This window comes from Natrix helvetica (assembly GCF_964273705.1).
Source record: "Natrix helvetica genome assembly, chromosome: 5".
Lineage (NCBI taxonomy): Eukaryota > Metazoa > Chordata > Lepidosauria > Squamata > Natricidae > Natrix > Natrix helvetica.
The window spans coordinates 145,491,577-145,506,694 of record NC_138551.1 but is presented as its reverse complement, the minus strand read 5'-3'; the positions used below and the strand labels follow the sequence as shown (position 1 = coordinate 145,506,694).

Here is a 15,118-nt window from a genome sequence, read left to right as displayed (position 1 = left end):
GTCTTAGCCCCTGAGCCACCGTGTCTTACAACTAAATAAAATAAATACATTAGGAATGGGTGGGCAGTTTTGCAGTCCCCGATTTGCAGAATGCACAGGGGGGAAAAAAACCCGCTTTTCTTTCCCTTTCTAGGTTACAGCGTCTCCTCTGTCCTTCAGATGCTACACCCAGAGTGTAAGAGTCTCCCTGAGCCCAACCTGCTTCCGGGACAACTCTCCCATGGGACAGTTGGGGTGAAAGACGGCAAGGTCCAGTGGATCTCCATGGCCTTTGAGTCGGTGAGAGACCCCTGATTCCCAGATCTGGCTTTCTGAGATCGCCAGGCCCTTTTCGTCTCCAGAACTGAAAAACGGATCAAGATCCTAGTCCTCAAGAGCCAGGCTTTCAAACTCTTGATACGTGCCTCCATAAGTTGTGAATGCTGCAACACTGGGAGTTTTTAAGATGATGTTGGATAACCCTCTGTCTGAAGTGGCGTAGGGTTTCCTGCCTAGGCAGGGGGTTGGACTAGAAGACCTCCAAGGTCCCTTCCAACTCTCTTGTTCTGTTTTATTTTAATCTAGCGAAAAGAAAGACTAGGGGTTGCAGGAATTGAATGGTTGAATGAAAAGAAGGACTAGGGGAGACAGGATAGCAGTGTTCCAATATCTCAGGGGTTTCCACAAAGAAGAGGGAGTCAAGCTATTCTCCAAGGCACCTGAGGGAAGGACAAGAAGCAATGGGTGGAAACTAATCAAGGAGAGAAGCAACTTAGAACTAAGGAGAAATTTCCTGACAGTGAGAACAATTAATCAGTGGAACAGAAGTTGCCTCCAGAAGTTGTGAATGCTCCAACACTGGAAGTCTTTAAGAAGATGTTGGATAGCCATTTGTCTGAAACGGTATAGGGTTTCCTGCCTAGGCAGGGGGTTGGACTAGAAGACCTCCAAGGTCCCTTCCAGCTCTGTTATTCTGTCATTCTGCCTTGTCTTTTTCCTCTAATGTCCTATTACTTCCTTCATTCAGACCACCTACAAGGGAAAATCATCCTTCCAGACTTAGTCTGACTATCGCAGAATAAATTTAATTAAACTACGTCTAGTTTAATGAAAAGAAGGACCAGGGGAGACATGATAGCAGTGTTCCAACATCTCAGGGAAGAAGCAATGGGTGGAAGCTAATCAGGGAGAGAAGCAACCTAGAACTAAGGAGAAATTTCTTAACAGTGAGAGCAATTAACCAGTGGAACCACTCGCCACCTGAAGTTGGGGGTGCGAGGCTTTTAAGAAGAGACTGGACAGCCACTTGTCTGGAATAGTATATTTCTTCTGTCCTCACTCACAGTTCTCCTGCTTGAGAAGGGGGCTGGACTAGAAGACCTCCAAGGTCCCTTCCAGCTCTGTTATTCCGTCATTCTGCCTTGTCTTTTCCTCTAATGCCCCAACTCCTTCCTTCCTTCCTTCCTTCCTTCCTTCAGACCACCTACAAGGGAAAATCATCCTTCCAGACTTATTCCGACTATCGCAAATGGGAAACCTTCCTTCAGGAACAGATCCGGCAGTTTCCGGAAGGGTCCTCGCTACGCCGTGGTTTCCAGACTTGTGAGCATTGGAAGCAAATCTTCATGGAAATCATCGGTGAGTGATAGGATCAGAATGAGAAGGAAGTATGATTTATTGTTACTAGCAAATGTGCTTATTAAACAAATGTATTTGGCCCTTTAAACACGGTGACTTCATGCAGCTTGCAACATGTTGGGGCTAAGAGAGGGAGGGTGAAATCTTAAATACCGTTAGAGTACACCTCCTGTTACTCCTGAACATGGATGGAGTGCATGTCCTACTACTCCTGATCACTGCTGTAGAGCAGGGATAGGGCCCTTTTATGCCTTGCGGACTTCGATTCCCAGAATTCCCCAGCCGGCATGTCACCAGCCACAAGTCTGCAAGCATGGCGAGCTGGTTGGAATTCTGGGAGTTGAAGTCCACAAGTTATAAAGGGGCCATAGTCCCCCACCTCTGCTGTAGAGCATGGATCTCCAAACGTGGACACTTTATGTCTTGTGGACTTCAACTCCCAGAATTCCTCAGCCACAGCTCCACAAGCATGGCTACCTGGGGAATTCTGGGAGTTGAAGTCCACAAGTTATAAAGGGGCCATAGTTAACTACCTCTGCTGTAAAACAATGGTCTGTAAACTTGGAAACTTTATGACTTGTAGACTTCAACTCCCAGAATTCCCCAGCCACAGGTCCACAAGCATGCCTGGGGAATTCTGGGAATTGAAATCCCCAAGTCTTAAAAGTTGCCAAGTTTGGAGGTTCTAGCTGTAGACAAATGACCGAAAGAGATGGGAGCCATTAGCCAAGCAAAAGGGGCTGAAACATTATTTAAATCATCCTGGGCAGCCCCGGGAAGCAAGATAAGTGCCTCTCTGATTGGCAGGGCGTAAGAAGCACGATGAGGCTTGCAAGAGTCCATCAGGTGTAGTTTTGGTCTTCCTGTGGAGTGGATTTCCTAGCCTGGCTGTGTTCCCTCTGCTGGGTCCTTTCCGAACTGATTCAGACAGTGAGGAATGAATCCTTAGGTGTACTATAAGTAGGATTCTTTTCCTCTATTCCTATTCCCTATTCCTGCCCCCCACAAACAGCTCCCCAAAGTAGAGATGCTTCTGCTTCTCCTGCCCTTTGATCTCCGCATCACTGAGCCCAAATCTCTGCCTCTTGTAGGATAAAGAGGGAAACAGATCTGCTTCTCCCAAATTCTGGTGCAATTATATATCCCCCCACCCCTTTTCATGGTGCAGAGTGTGAGAGTGTGTGTGTGTGGGGGGGTGTCGCCTTGGTTCTAGGTTGCTTCTCCCCTTGGTTGGTTTCCAAGAATGGATGGAGATTCATCAAGGGGAGAAACAACTTGGGATTAAGGAGAGACTCCCTAACGGTGAGAACAATTAACCAGTGGAACAGCTTGCCACCTGACGTCGTGGGTGCTTCATCGCTGGACCTCCAAGGTCCCCTCCAACTCTGTGATTCTGTAACGGTCTCTTCCTTGAGCAGGGGGTTGGACTAGATGACCTCCAAGGCCCCTTCCAACTCTGTCCTTCCATGATGTTTCTTGTGTCAGGCCTGCAGTTCTATTCCTTTTTAGGATCTTTGGCCTGCCACGCTCTCTATCATTTCGTTACGCTGTTTCGTTAGTGTCGTAATTGGGAGGGGGGAATGGAAAGGAGTAGAATTGTGGAATGCGTTGTTGTCATTCCTTTCTAGAAGCCCAAGGTCATTCTTTTGTCTCTGCACCTCTGCACCTGACCGGAACCAGCCTGGGTGGAGATGCCAGCGTGGCTGAAGAAGATTGGACCATGTGATGGATTGATGGGTGTGGGGAATAAGATCATGAACTTTCAACTGGGTGGAATCCCAGGGAAGCTTTTTTTTTTTAACAAAGTTTTTTATTGGTTTTTTATGTTTTACATAGGAAAAAGGTAAGGGAAAGGTTACAAATTTTGGCAGCTGTGAAATGCGGTAGGTGCACACACCCCCTCCAAACTCATAGTATACATTTACATAAAATTCAAATATTACATAATAGCATATAGTCAGTGTGGTAAATTCAATTGGTAATTTCGGTCAGTTTATATCACATGGATTTTCTTACTTATTTGTGTGATCTGAGCTTTCTTGATGTCGCCCCATCTCCCCCCGTTGGCAGTGCTCCGGCCCCTCCCGTGTCTTGTACATCTACTGAAGTGTCTTCTGGTTTTTCTAGGAGTAGTTTATTTTTTTCCATAAAGGCCTGCGCCTCTATGGGTATATTAATTCTAACTCTTGTCTCCTCCCAGAATATTAACATACCTTCAGGCAGTAACCATCGAAACCACACCCCCTTCTGGTATAGTTTATTCGCCAATTGCGAATAAAATTTTCTTTTCTCCCTCACTTTCTTGGAGATCTGTTTCAGAATGGTTATCTCCTTATCTTTGTATGTCAAGGCTTGCCCCCTTTGGGCCTTCAGGATTTCATCTCTTGTGCTTTTCCTAAGAAATTTAATGTGTACCTCCCTGGGGACATTGTGTGTTCTAGCATACGCTGAGTTCACTCTATAGGCCAGGTCTATTTAGAAATAGACCCAGGGAAGCTTTTTAGATTTGGGATTCCACAGTCCGTTGCCAACATGTCTGTCTTATTAAATTGGAACTTTAAGGATAGCTCTGCCTTGGGCTCGGATTTAATTCTGCATGGTATTTGGAACGCTGACATCTTGCTCTCTCTTTTCTCTTGTCTGTCTCTCTTCCAGGCGTGCAAAGTGCTCTTTTCGGCCTCATCCTTTCCCTGGTGATTTGCATTGCAGCTGTTGCCCTTTTCACCACCCATCTCCTCCTCCTGCTTCCTGTCCTGCTCACCATTTTAGGTATGGGCGCTCTATCCAAACTTCCCTGCCTCACCCCATCCCAACTCTCTTCTAGTCTTGTGTGCACTGGCTGAATTCCTATAAGACCCTTTTTTCCTTTTTTAAAAACAAAATTCACTTGGACCATCAGAGCAAGCAGCCAACCCTCCCCAGAAACCAAGTTTGAGACGTTTCCCCCTTTCTTTTCATTCTTTTCGAGCAGGGGTCCCCAACTCCCGGGGCCTATTTGGAACCAGGCTCCACGAGGGATGGGCCACTGTGCGAGCGGTGGGCCGCGCTCACCCGGTCATGCTGCACATGGGCACGGAGACGCCATTCACCTGGCCCAGTTTCCCCTCTTCCCCTCCCAGCCAGGCCACCAAGCTGCAAAGTTTGGGGACCGCTGTTTTAGAGGGACTTTGGGCAAGTAAGAGGGCTGCGCCAGTGGTGAAATGCAGGTTTTTTTACTAGCGGTTCTGTGGGTGTGGCTTGGTGGGCGTGGCATGGCTTGGTGGGTGTGGCAGGGGAAGGATACTGTAAAATCTCCATTCCCTCTCCACTCCAGGAGAAGGTTACTGCAAATTCCCCATTTCCTCCCGATCAGCTGGGACTCAGGAGGCAGAGAATAGACAGGGGCGGGGCCAGCCAGAGGTGGCATTTGCCGGTTCTCCGAACTACTCAAAATTTCCGCTACCGGTTCTTCAGAACCTGCTGAATTCCACTCCTGGGCTGCACCAGTTATCATCCCCAGAGGCGGTGCTTACCCCTGCCTTTCCAAAATTTCCTCACTCCTTTCGCCAGCAACAAATCAGCGCCAGGAAGGGTGGGAGGAAACTTTGGTTTCAGCTCCGAAACGGAGCCTTGAACCCCAGGGAGAGAGAGGCAGAACCTTTGATGGCTGCCCGTCTCTTTCTCCAGGCGTCGTCTGTCTTGTGGTGACTGTCATGTACTGGTCTGGCTGGGAGATTGGGGCGGTGGAAGCCGTTTCACTCTCCATCCTGGTGGGCTCCTCGGTGGACTACTGCGTGCATCTGGTGGAGGGCTTCCTTCTGGCTGGGGAGAGCCTCCCCCCACACCTGGCAGAGGTGAGGCTTTGTTTTGGGGTAACTCCTTCTTCTTCCTCTTCCCCACTTCCGTGTCCAGGAGATAATAGCACTAGCCCTTACACTTATATACCGCTTCACGGTGCTTTTACAGCCCTCTCTAAGAGTTTTACAGAGTCGGCGTGTTGCCCCCAACAATCTGGATCCTTACTTGACCCACCTCGGAAGAATGGAAGGCTGAATCAACCTTGAGCCAATTGGTCAGGATCGAACCGCTGGCAACAGGCAGAGTCAGCCTGCAATACTGCATTCTAACCACTGGGAGGGAGGGAGGGAGGAAAATAGCAATAGCACTTAGACTTATATACCGCTTCACAGTGCTTCGCAGTCCTCTCTAAGTGGTTTAGAGTCAGCCTATTTCCCCCAACAATCTGGGTCCCCATTTTACAGACCTTGGAAGGACTGAGTCTCGTGAGATTCGATCTGTCAAATTGCAGGCAGCCGGCAGTCAGCAGAAGTAGCCTGCAGTACTGTGCTCTAACCACTGTGCCACTGTGATAATCACCGTGATAACCATGCAGGGCAAAAACTCTGGAATAGGGAGAGAGAGCTATTAAGTACACCCCATTCCCTTCAAACTATTCCTCAAAGCCCAGCCCGAACCTGAACAATATTTTGGAGCCATCTTGGTGTATGCCACGGTCTGAAATATTTGCTGAGCTAAAAATGGGTCCAGAATTTGATTGGCCCTTTGGTCCAGCGACTGGAGTTGAGAATCCAAGCTGGCTACTGGTTTTTAGGTGGGACCAGGAATGACGCGGTGGCTCAGTGGCTAAGACGCTGAGCTTGCCGATCAGAAAGGTTGGTAGTTCGGCGGTTCGAATCCCTAGTGCCACATAACGGAGGGAGCTCCCGTGACTTGTCCCAGCTTCTGCCAACCTGGCAGTTCGAAAGCACGAAAAAATGCAAGTAGAAAAATAGGGACCACCTTTGGTGGGAAGGGAACAGCGTTCTTCTGTGCGCCTTTGGCGTTGAATCATGCCGGCCACATGACCACGGAGAGGTCTTCAGACAGTGCTGGCTCTTTGGCTTTGAAACGGAGATGAGCCCCCCAAACTTGCACATCTGTGTGAGGGGAACCTTTAACTTTACCTTAGGCAGGTTCAATGCATGCATTTGGGGGTGAGGAGATGGGTGGGAAACCCGCCAAGGGGTCCCACCCTAACACAGCAGGCATCCCGTCCTGTGTGTGTGTCAAAATATGCACGAGGCAAAAAAAAAATCACATGCATGTACAAACTTTCAAGTGGGGCTTGGATTTCCTTTTTCTTCAAGGACGGGGAATGGGGGACGGAGACCTGAAACGGGACAAATGGTCTTAAAGGCCTGGGGCGGGGAGAGAGAAGCAGAGCTGACCCGCCTCTTGTGGCCCGCAGGACCCCAGCTCCAGCCGCCAGTGGAGGATGGTGGAATCGGTGCGCCACGTGGGCGTGGCGGTCGTCTCCAGCGCGGTCACCACCGTCATCGCCACCGTTCCTCTCTTCTTCTGCATCATCGCGCCCTTCGCCAAGTTTGGGAAGATCGTGGCCCTCAACACGGGCCTCTCCATCTTTTACACCCTGACTGTCAGCACGGCCCTGCTGAGCATCATGGGGCCGCCTTCCTTCACCCGCAGCCGGACTTCCTTCGTCAAGGCGCTGCTGGGAGTGCTGCTGGCTGGGGTGGGCGGCCTCGGCCTTTATCTGGTGCTGCTGAGAAGCGGATTGGAGATCCCCCTCCTCAGCGGGGCTGGCTTATAGTCCCCAGAGACCCCCCCTCTCAAAAACAAAGAGAGAGAGAGAACTGTAGGGTGAGGCTCCTTGGGTGCATGATCTTTTTCAGGGTGGGTGGGTTCTTGATCCTGTTCCACGGGAGTTGCTGGGGTAGCAGCGCTCTGCGCATGAACCACTCACCCGTCTGCAGAATGTGGCGCCAGGAGCCGTTCTCTGCCTCCTGGTGAAATCAAAGCTGTCGTTTCGGGTCTTTTCCCATGCACACAATGGGGAGAAGCCAGGGCAGAGGAGAGAGACGGAATCCTCCTGGGCAGTCCAGAGAGGTCCCCGCCCCCTCCCTCTCTGGGACCAGCCAACACGTTTTGAGCAGGGGTGGCATACGTTTACCTTTTCTACCAGTTCGCAAATGTGAGCGCACAAGCCACTTCCGCACATGCGCAGATCAGTGGGGAAATTCAATTTTTTTACTACCAGTTCTGTGGGCGTGGCTTGGTGGGCATGGCAGGGGAAGGATACTGCAAAATCTCCATTCCCTCCCCACTCCAGGGGAAGGATACTGCAAAATCCCCATTCCCTCCCCACTCCAGGGGAAGGATACTGCAAAATCCCCATTCCCCTCCCCATTCCAGGGGAAGGATACTGCAAAATCCCCATTCCCTCCCCACTCCAGGGAAAGGATACTGCAAAATCTCCATTCCCTCCCACTCCAGGGGAAGGATACTGCAAAATCTCCATTCCCTCCCACTCCAGGGGAAGGATACTGCAAAATCTCCATTCCCTCCATACTCCAGAGAAAGGATACTGCAAAATCCCCATTCCCTCCCCACTCCAGGGAAAGGATACTGCAAAATCTCCATTCCCTCCCCACTCCAGGGGAAGGATACTGCAAAATCCCCATTCCCACCCCACTCCAGAGGAAGGATACTGCAAAATCTCCATTCCCTCCACACTCCAGAGGAAGGATACTGCAAAATCTCCATTCCCTCCCCACTCCAGGGGAAGGATACTGCAAAATCCCCATTCCCTCCCCACTCCAGGGGAAGGATACTGCAAAATCCCCATTCCCTCCCCACTCCAGGGGAAGGATACTGCAAAATCCCCATTCCCTCCCCACTCCAGGGGAAGGATACTGCAAAATCCCCATTCCCTCCCCACTCCAGGGGAAGGATACTGCAAAATCCCCATTCCCTCCCCACTCCAGGGGAAGGATACTGCAAAATCCCCATTCCCTCCCCACTCCAGGGGAAGGATACTGCAAAATCCCCATTCCCCTCCCCATTCCAGGGGAAGGATACTGCAAAATCCCCATTCCCTCCCCACTCCAGGGAAAGGATACTGCAAAATCTCCATTCCCTCCCCACTCCAGGGGAAGGAAACTGCAAAATCCCCATTCCCTCCCCACTCCAGGGGAAGGAAACTGCAAAATCCCCATTCCCTCCCCACTCCAGGGGAAGGATACTGCAAAATCCCCATTCCCTCCCCACTCCAGGGGAAGGATACTGCAAAATCCCCATTCCCTCCCCACTCCAGGGGAAGGATACTGCAAAATCCCCATTCCCCTCCCCATTCCAGGGGAAGGATACTGCAAAATCCCCATTCCCTCCCCACTCCAGGGAAAGGATACTGCAAAATCTCCATTCCCTCCCACTCCAGGGGAAGGATACTGCAAAATCTCCATTCCCTCCATACTCCAGAGAAAGGATACTGCAAAATCCCCATTCTCTCCCCACTCCAGGGGAAGGATACTGCAAAATCTCCATTCCCTCCCCACTCCAGGGGAAGGATACTGCAAAATCCCCATTCCCTCCCCTCTCCAGGGGAAGGATACTGCAAAATCCCCATTCCCTCCCCACTCCAGGGGAAGGATACTGCAAAATCTCTATTCCCTCCCCACTCCAGGGGAAGGATACTGCAAAATCTCCATTCCCTCCCCACTCCAGGGAAAGGATACTGCAAAATCTCCATTCCCTTCCCACTCCAGGGAAAGGATACTGTAAAATCTCCATTCCCTTCCCACTCCAGGGAAAGGATATGATGCCATAGAGCTGGGTGTGGTTGTGGCGGCACCGCCCATGATTTCTGCTCCCGGTTCGGGCGGTGGAATACCACCTCTGGTTTCAGGATTTCGGCGACTTTCAGAAATTCTGCCTCTGGTTTCCAAAGTATCCCTGTCAGAGGACCAGAAGAAAATGGCTTCCCCAACCCTTATCCCCTTCCTCGTCTTCGGTTTCCACTTGCACTTTAACTCCTACCTGCCCTCTGCTTGTTTCCAGGTAGGGTTTTCGTGGGGGTGGGGGTGGGGAGAAAGAATGAGGATCTGGACAGGCACAAAATTGCTCCCCTTTGGTGCAAGGAAAATAATCAGAGGCTGCCTTCTTTCTTTGCATTCTCCAAGGTTCCCTTCCCGGCTCTGTAAGTCTTTCCCAGCCTTGCTTTTTATTTACAAGTGGGTTGAAATTTCACCCCTTCAAATGTCTGAAGTCCAGCCTTGAGTTCCCCCTTAAATTTCCTGTTTTTTTCCTCCCTTCCCTTCCCCTCCCTTTTCTTTTCCTTCCTTTTCCTTCCTTCCTTTCTTCTTTTCCCCCTTCCCCTTCCTCTTCCTTCTTTTCCTTCCTTCCTCTTCCCCTTCCTTCCTTGCTTCCCTTCCCTTTCCCCTTCCTTCCTTCTTTCCTCCCTCTCTCCCTCCCTTCCTTCCCCTTCCCCTCCTTCCTTTCTTCCTTCTTTTCCTTCCTTCCCCTTCCTCTTCCTTCCTTGCTTCCCTTTCCTTTCCCCTTCCTTCCCTCCTTCCTCCCTCCCTCCCCCCTTCCTTCTTTCCCCTTCACTCCTTCCTTTCTTCCTTCTTTTCCTTCCTTCCCCTTCTCCTTCCTTCCTTCCTTTCTTTCCTTTCCCATTCGTCCCTTCCCTTCCCCCTCCCTTCTTTTCCTTCCTTCTCCTTCCTTCCTTCCTTCCTTCCTTCCTTCCTTCCTTCTTTTCCTTCCTTCTCCTTCCCCTTCCTTCCTTCCTTTATTCCCTTTCCTTTCCCCTTCCTCCCTCCCTTCCCTTCCCCCTTCTTTTCCTTCCTTCTCCTTCCTTCCTTCCTTCCTTCTTTTCCTTCCTTCTCCTTCCCCTTCCTTCCTTCCTTTATTCCCTTTCCTTTCCCCTTCCTTCCCTTCCCCCTTCTTTTCCTTCCTTCCCCTTCCCCTTCCCCTTCCTTCCTTCTTTTCCTTCCTTCCCCTTCCTTTCTTTCTTCCCTTTCCTTTCCCCTCCCTCCCTCCTTTCCCTTCCCCCTTCCTTCCTTCTTTTCCTTCCTTCCCCTTCCTTCCTTCTTTTCCTTCCTTCCCCTTCCTCTTCCTTCCTTCCTTGCTTCCCCTTCCTCCCTCCCTCCCTTCCTTCCCCCTTCCTTCCTTTCCTTTTTTCCCCCTTCCTTTTCTTTCCTTTCCTCCCTCCCTCCTCGGAATATTATTTTTTGAGCCTCTCGATTTTTTTCCCCTTTGAAGAGAAGTGTTTCTCTTGGGAAGGCCATCAACTGCCGGTGATTTACCACCGAGACTAACAGGAATCCTTGGGTGTTCAGAGGCTCCTGCTTGGCTGATTTACACCAAAGGGGGGGCTTCACTCTTGGCGTGCCGGATCCGTAAATTAACTTCTGCGGAACGGAGGAGCCTGCAGGATCCCCGTAGCTGGTAGCAGGGAAGGTTGCCAGCTTCTCTTTTAGCCAAATGAGGACCTTGAAATACCTTGCTTGATCTTAGCAAAGCCCTGGAAAAACTCCTGGCTGAAAATAGCCAGAGACAGATTTAATTCAGGGTGGGTGTGGGGGTGGGTGGATGGACAAGCTTTTCCGCCTTGGGATCTGGTTTTGACGAGCAGGTGTCAAGCCTTCGTCTTCATCATTTATCCCGGCAATTACAGAGCACAATTTCTTCGCTTTTTGCTGTCCCTATCCGATTATTATTATTATTATTATCATCATCATTATTTTGCAGTTGGCTGTTCCCTCCTGCGTTCCTGAGTTACCCATCCTGGGTTGTGGAATTTGTGTGCACGTGTTCTTTTTTTGAGACTGTTGGAAAAGAAAACACACATTTTGACATTCGCTTGTGTGTGTGTGTCTCTCTCTCTCTCTCTTACACTCTCTCTTTCTCTCTCTCTCTCTCTCTGGCCTCGTTTCTTTCTCGCCGCCATTTTCGTTCTGCTGATGCTTCAAAGGTTTCTCGCGTACAGGCCTCTTTGCATTTTCTAAAGGTAGACTGCCCCTTGCTGCAGAAGCTCTCTTTGATTGGGCACAGCTCTTAACTACCATAACTCATCAAAATCATTGGTGTTTGGAAAGGGGGAGAAAGTCCCGAGGGTCATTCCAATTGGGTTGCCCATTGATGTAACCTTCAGGCTCAGAGGCAGTCTATCATGAAATATTGGCTCTGCGTTGGAGAAGCCACAAGCAATATTTAGAAGTTTCCTGCCTCTTGTCTAATTCTGGAAAGTCATAGTTTTAACCTAGCAGGTATTTCTCTCTCTGGACACAATGAGAATATATCTGCTGTAGAAAAAAAAAACAACCTCATTGGCAACAAGAAGGGCATCCGGCCAATAAACACTCAGTTGCCCAAACTCCACCCCTCAAGAGATTATGAGGTCATTAAAAGAAGATGATAGTTTTAACCTGGATCCAGGCTGAAGGTTGTGGTCCTTATTGAACTTCCTTCCATAGCTTTAATATGAGGTTAATGTTACATACAAGAAAAGAACAAACCCTCTTCAACCCCCTTCAATCTAGTCAAAAGTATCCAAGCCGCATTTTTAAATCGGGCTAATAAAATAACAAGCCACCGCGAGATATTTTTCTGTCATCCTTTTGAGCATCAGGAAGTCCGGGAAAAGAGTTTTTTTTCTTGCCGCCTCAGATCCCAGAAAGAATGAGAACATTTTGCAGCCTACATTTGTGGAGTCCTAACCACAGCCAGGAATGCCTTTCCTTTCTCAAAAATGTCATCTGGATACTTACTCTCCAGAAGTGTATCTCTCTATATAAAAGTGAAATACCACTCACGCATCATCATGAAATCTCCAGAACCGTAAAGCCTACAAATTTGGCGTGTATGTTCCTCTTGGCTTCTAGGTGCTCCCTAAGAAAGGATTTTTCAAAATGACCATCAGATCATTAGTATTTCTTATATTATTATTAACACGCTCTGAAGCAAAGGAGTTACACTACTCCACCTCCCCACCTGAAAAGAACTCTGTTCCAACTGCCACTTGGGCATGGTCAGCATGTGACTCATCCAGCCTGTGGCCTGGGAGTTTAGGTATTCTACTCCCTCTCCCCACTTGAGAAACACTCTGATGCTAAGGAGTTAGACTGAGGGAGAGAAGGGGTTAGGAAAGGCCTCTGTGAGGTAAGCCTGAGGGAAAGAAGGAGTTAGGAGAGACCTCTGTGGGGCAAGCCTGAGGGAGAGAAGGGGAGAGGAGAGGTCGATTGTAACTGCTCATTAATGTTCAAGCTTTAATTGTCACTTTTATCAAGTCTGATCACATAGATCTGTAGCAAAGTATGGCTATCCAACTGATTAGTACCGGGATGGCAAACCTATGGCAAGCGTGCCACAGGTGGCACGCGGAGCCATTTGTCGGGACACGTGAGACGTTGCCCTGTCAGCTGGCCAGCGCACATGTGCGCGCTGGCCAACTGAGTTTAGCTTTTTTAAAAGACATTTTCCCCTCTCCCGGCTCCAGAGGCTTTATAGGAGCCTGGGGAGGGCGAAAAGAGCCTCCTTGCCCCCCCTCCGGAATGCAAAAAAATGGCACAATGGGCAAACCGGAAGTTCAGGAACGGACTTCCGGTTTGCTCGTAGGGTCGGTTTAAGCCTTCCGGAGGCTTCAGGGATTTTCAGGAGGCTTCCTTGAAGCCTCCGGAGGACTAAAAAGGACCCTATGAGCAAACCGGAAGTCACTTTTTAGTCCTCTGGTTTGCTCGTAGGGTCATTTTTTGCCCTCCGGAGGGTTCAGGGAAGCCTCCTGAAGGTCCCTGAAGCCTCTGGGGGAGCGGGGGAGGCTCTTTTCGCCCTCCCCAAGCTCCTATAAAGCCTCTGGAGCCTGGGGAGAGCGAAAAAAGCATGCAAAAAATGGGGAGGGCTCTCATGCCTGCATGCGCACTGGGGGGGGTGTTTCACACATTGCATTATGGGTGCAGCATGCCTGCGCATGAGCCCCCTGCACTCCCCCCCTTATAGCACGCGAGCCAAAAAAGCTTCGCCCTCGCTGGACTAATATATATATTTTATAAAAGCATCTTTTTAAGGACTTCAGAAGGACCAACCGCCTGCTCGGTTGGTTAACACCAAGCCAACTTCTTCCCTGCTCCTAAGAGGGTTAACCGAAAATGCTATTTTTCGGGTCGTCGGAATTGCAACCTTTTGGGTTGAGCCTGGTTAACTCCTGATCTGAGGTCGAGACACTGTTGAAAATAGATGCTAGTTCCCAGTCTCCATGGAGCCTCAACATAAATGGAAACGCAGCAGCCTTTCAGTAGAAGATCACGGGCCGTTTTCTCCCCCGTCGTAAAATGTGATTTTGCTCTCGGAGTGCAAATTCATCTTCATTTCTGATTCTGCTTCAGACGAGCCCTGGGATGAACGAAAACAGGCACGGCGGGGGGAGAACACACACAAACAAAGCAGAAATATAGGATAACTCCGGAGACGGAAGGAGGGCCAGCTGTCCTTACTTGTCTTTCTTTCGAATTGGGCAGAATCCAAAAGGGGAAAAAAAAAAACCTCAGCAAGCAGACGAACCAAAACTGTTTTGGGAGCAGAAGAAGCTCCAGGTGTAAAGTTTAAAGGCCGGTTTTGTGACGTCACCAAAGGTCCACAAGCACCTTAAATGCCCGAAGTAGGAAAACAGCAACTAGACTTGGAGGTAGGCTAGTTGGGAAGAACAACGCCGCTCTGGTCCTTCAAGCTCGATGGTTGGTTGACAATGGAGCCCCCATTCAAGCCACCGGATGCTAGGCAGGTTAGCCATGCTGTAGCAGAGGGGGCTCTAACCATGGCCGCTTTACGACTTGTGGACTTCAACTCCCAGAATTCTTCAGCCAGCATGCACTGGCTGAGGAATTATTGGAGTTACAATACAATACAATACAATACAATACAATACAATACAATACAATACAATAGTAGAGTTGGAAGGGACCTTGGAGGTCTTCTAGTCCAACCCCCTGCCTAGGCAGGAAACCCTATACCGTTCCAGACAAATAGCTATCCAACATCTTCTTAAAGACTTCCAGTGTTGGGGCATTCACAACTTCTGGAGGCAAGCTGTTCCACTGATTAATTGTTCTAACTGTCAGGAAATTTCTCCTCAGTTCTAAGTTGCTTCTCTCCTTGATTAGTTTCCACCCATTGCTTCTTGTTCTGTCCTCAGGTGCCTTGGAGAATAGCTTGACTCCCTCTTCTTTGTGGCAACCCCTGAGATATTGGAACACTGCTATCATGTCTCCCCTAGTCCTTCTTTCTCTTAAGCTAGACATACCTAGTTCCTGCAACCGTTCTTCATATATTTTAGCCTCCAGTCCCATCATCTTTGTTGTTCTTCTCTGCACTCTTTCTAGAGTCTCCACATCTTTTTTACATCATGGTGACCAGAACTGAATGCAGTATTCCAAGTGTGGCCTTACCAAGGCCTTATAAAGTGGTATTAACACTTCACGTGTTGAAGTGTTGAAGTTGAAGTCTACAAGCTAAGGTTGGAGACCCCCTGCTCCCGCAGATGGTGGAACTTGCCTTCCTCGTCTTCCCAAGACATCTGTAGGCAGAGGAGACTTCCTGGAAACAAACATGATATGCCCAAGGATCATCTACAGGTAGCCCTTGACTTACGACCACAATTGAGCCCAATGTTGCTAAGGGAGACATTCGTTAATTTAGTCTTGCCTCATGTTACGACCTTTTCTGGCTGCAT

At 49.5% G+C, this 15,118-nt stretch overlaps 1 protein-coding gene across 3 annotated transcripts in view; it reads left to right on the top strand.

Moving 5' to 3' along the window:
- The window catches only part of DISP3 (dispatched RND transporter family member 3), a 72,776-nt gene that overhangs the window by 46,104 nt on the left and 11,554 nt on the right, over positions 1 to 15,118 (top strand). The window contains exons 17-21 of one of the 3 annotated variants that reach the window (XM_081955263.1): positions 134 to 279; positions 1,458 to 1,617; positions 4,273 to 4,386; positions 5,284 to 5,450; positions 6,845 to 7,684. In XM_081955263.1, coding sequence (XP_081811389.1) covers positions 134 to 279; positions 1,458 to 1,617; positions 4,273 to 4,386; positions 5,284 to 5,450; positions 6,845 to 7,207 — 950 coding nt within the window. In that variant the 3' untranslated portion in view covers positions 7,208 to 7,684. Of the gene's footprint in view, positions 1 to 133; positions 280 to 1,006; positions 1,307 to 1,457; positions 1,618 to 4,272; positions 4,387 to 5,283; positions 5,451 to 6,844; positions 7,685 to 15,118 lie in introns of those variants that run through there. The other 2 variants (XM_081955264.1, XM_081955265.1) reach the window with 2 other exon arrangements.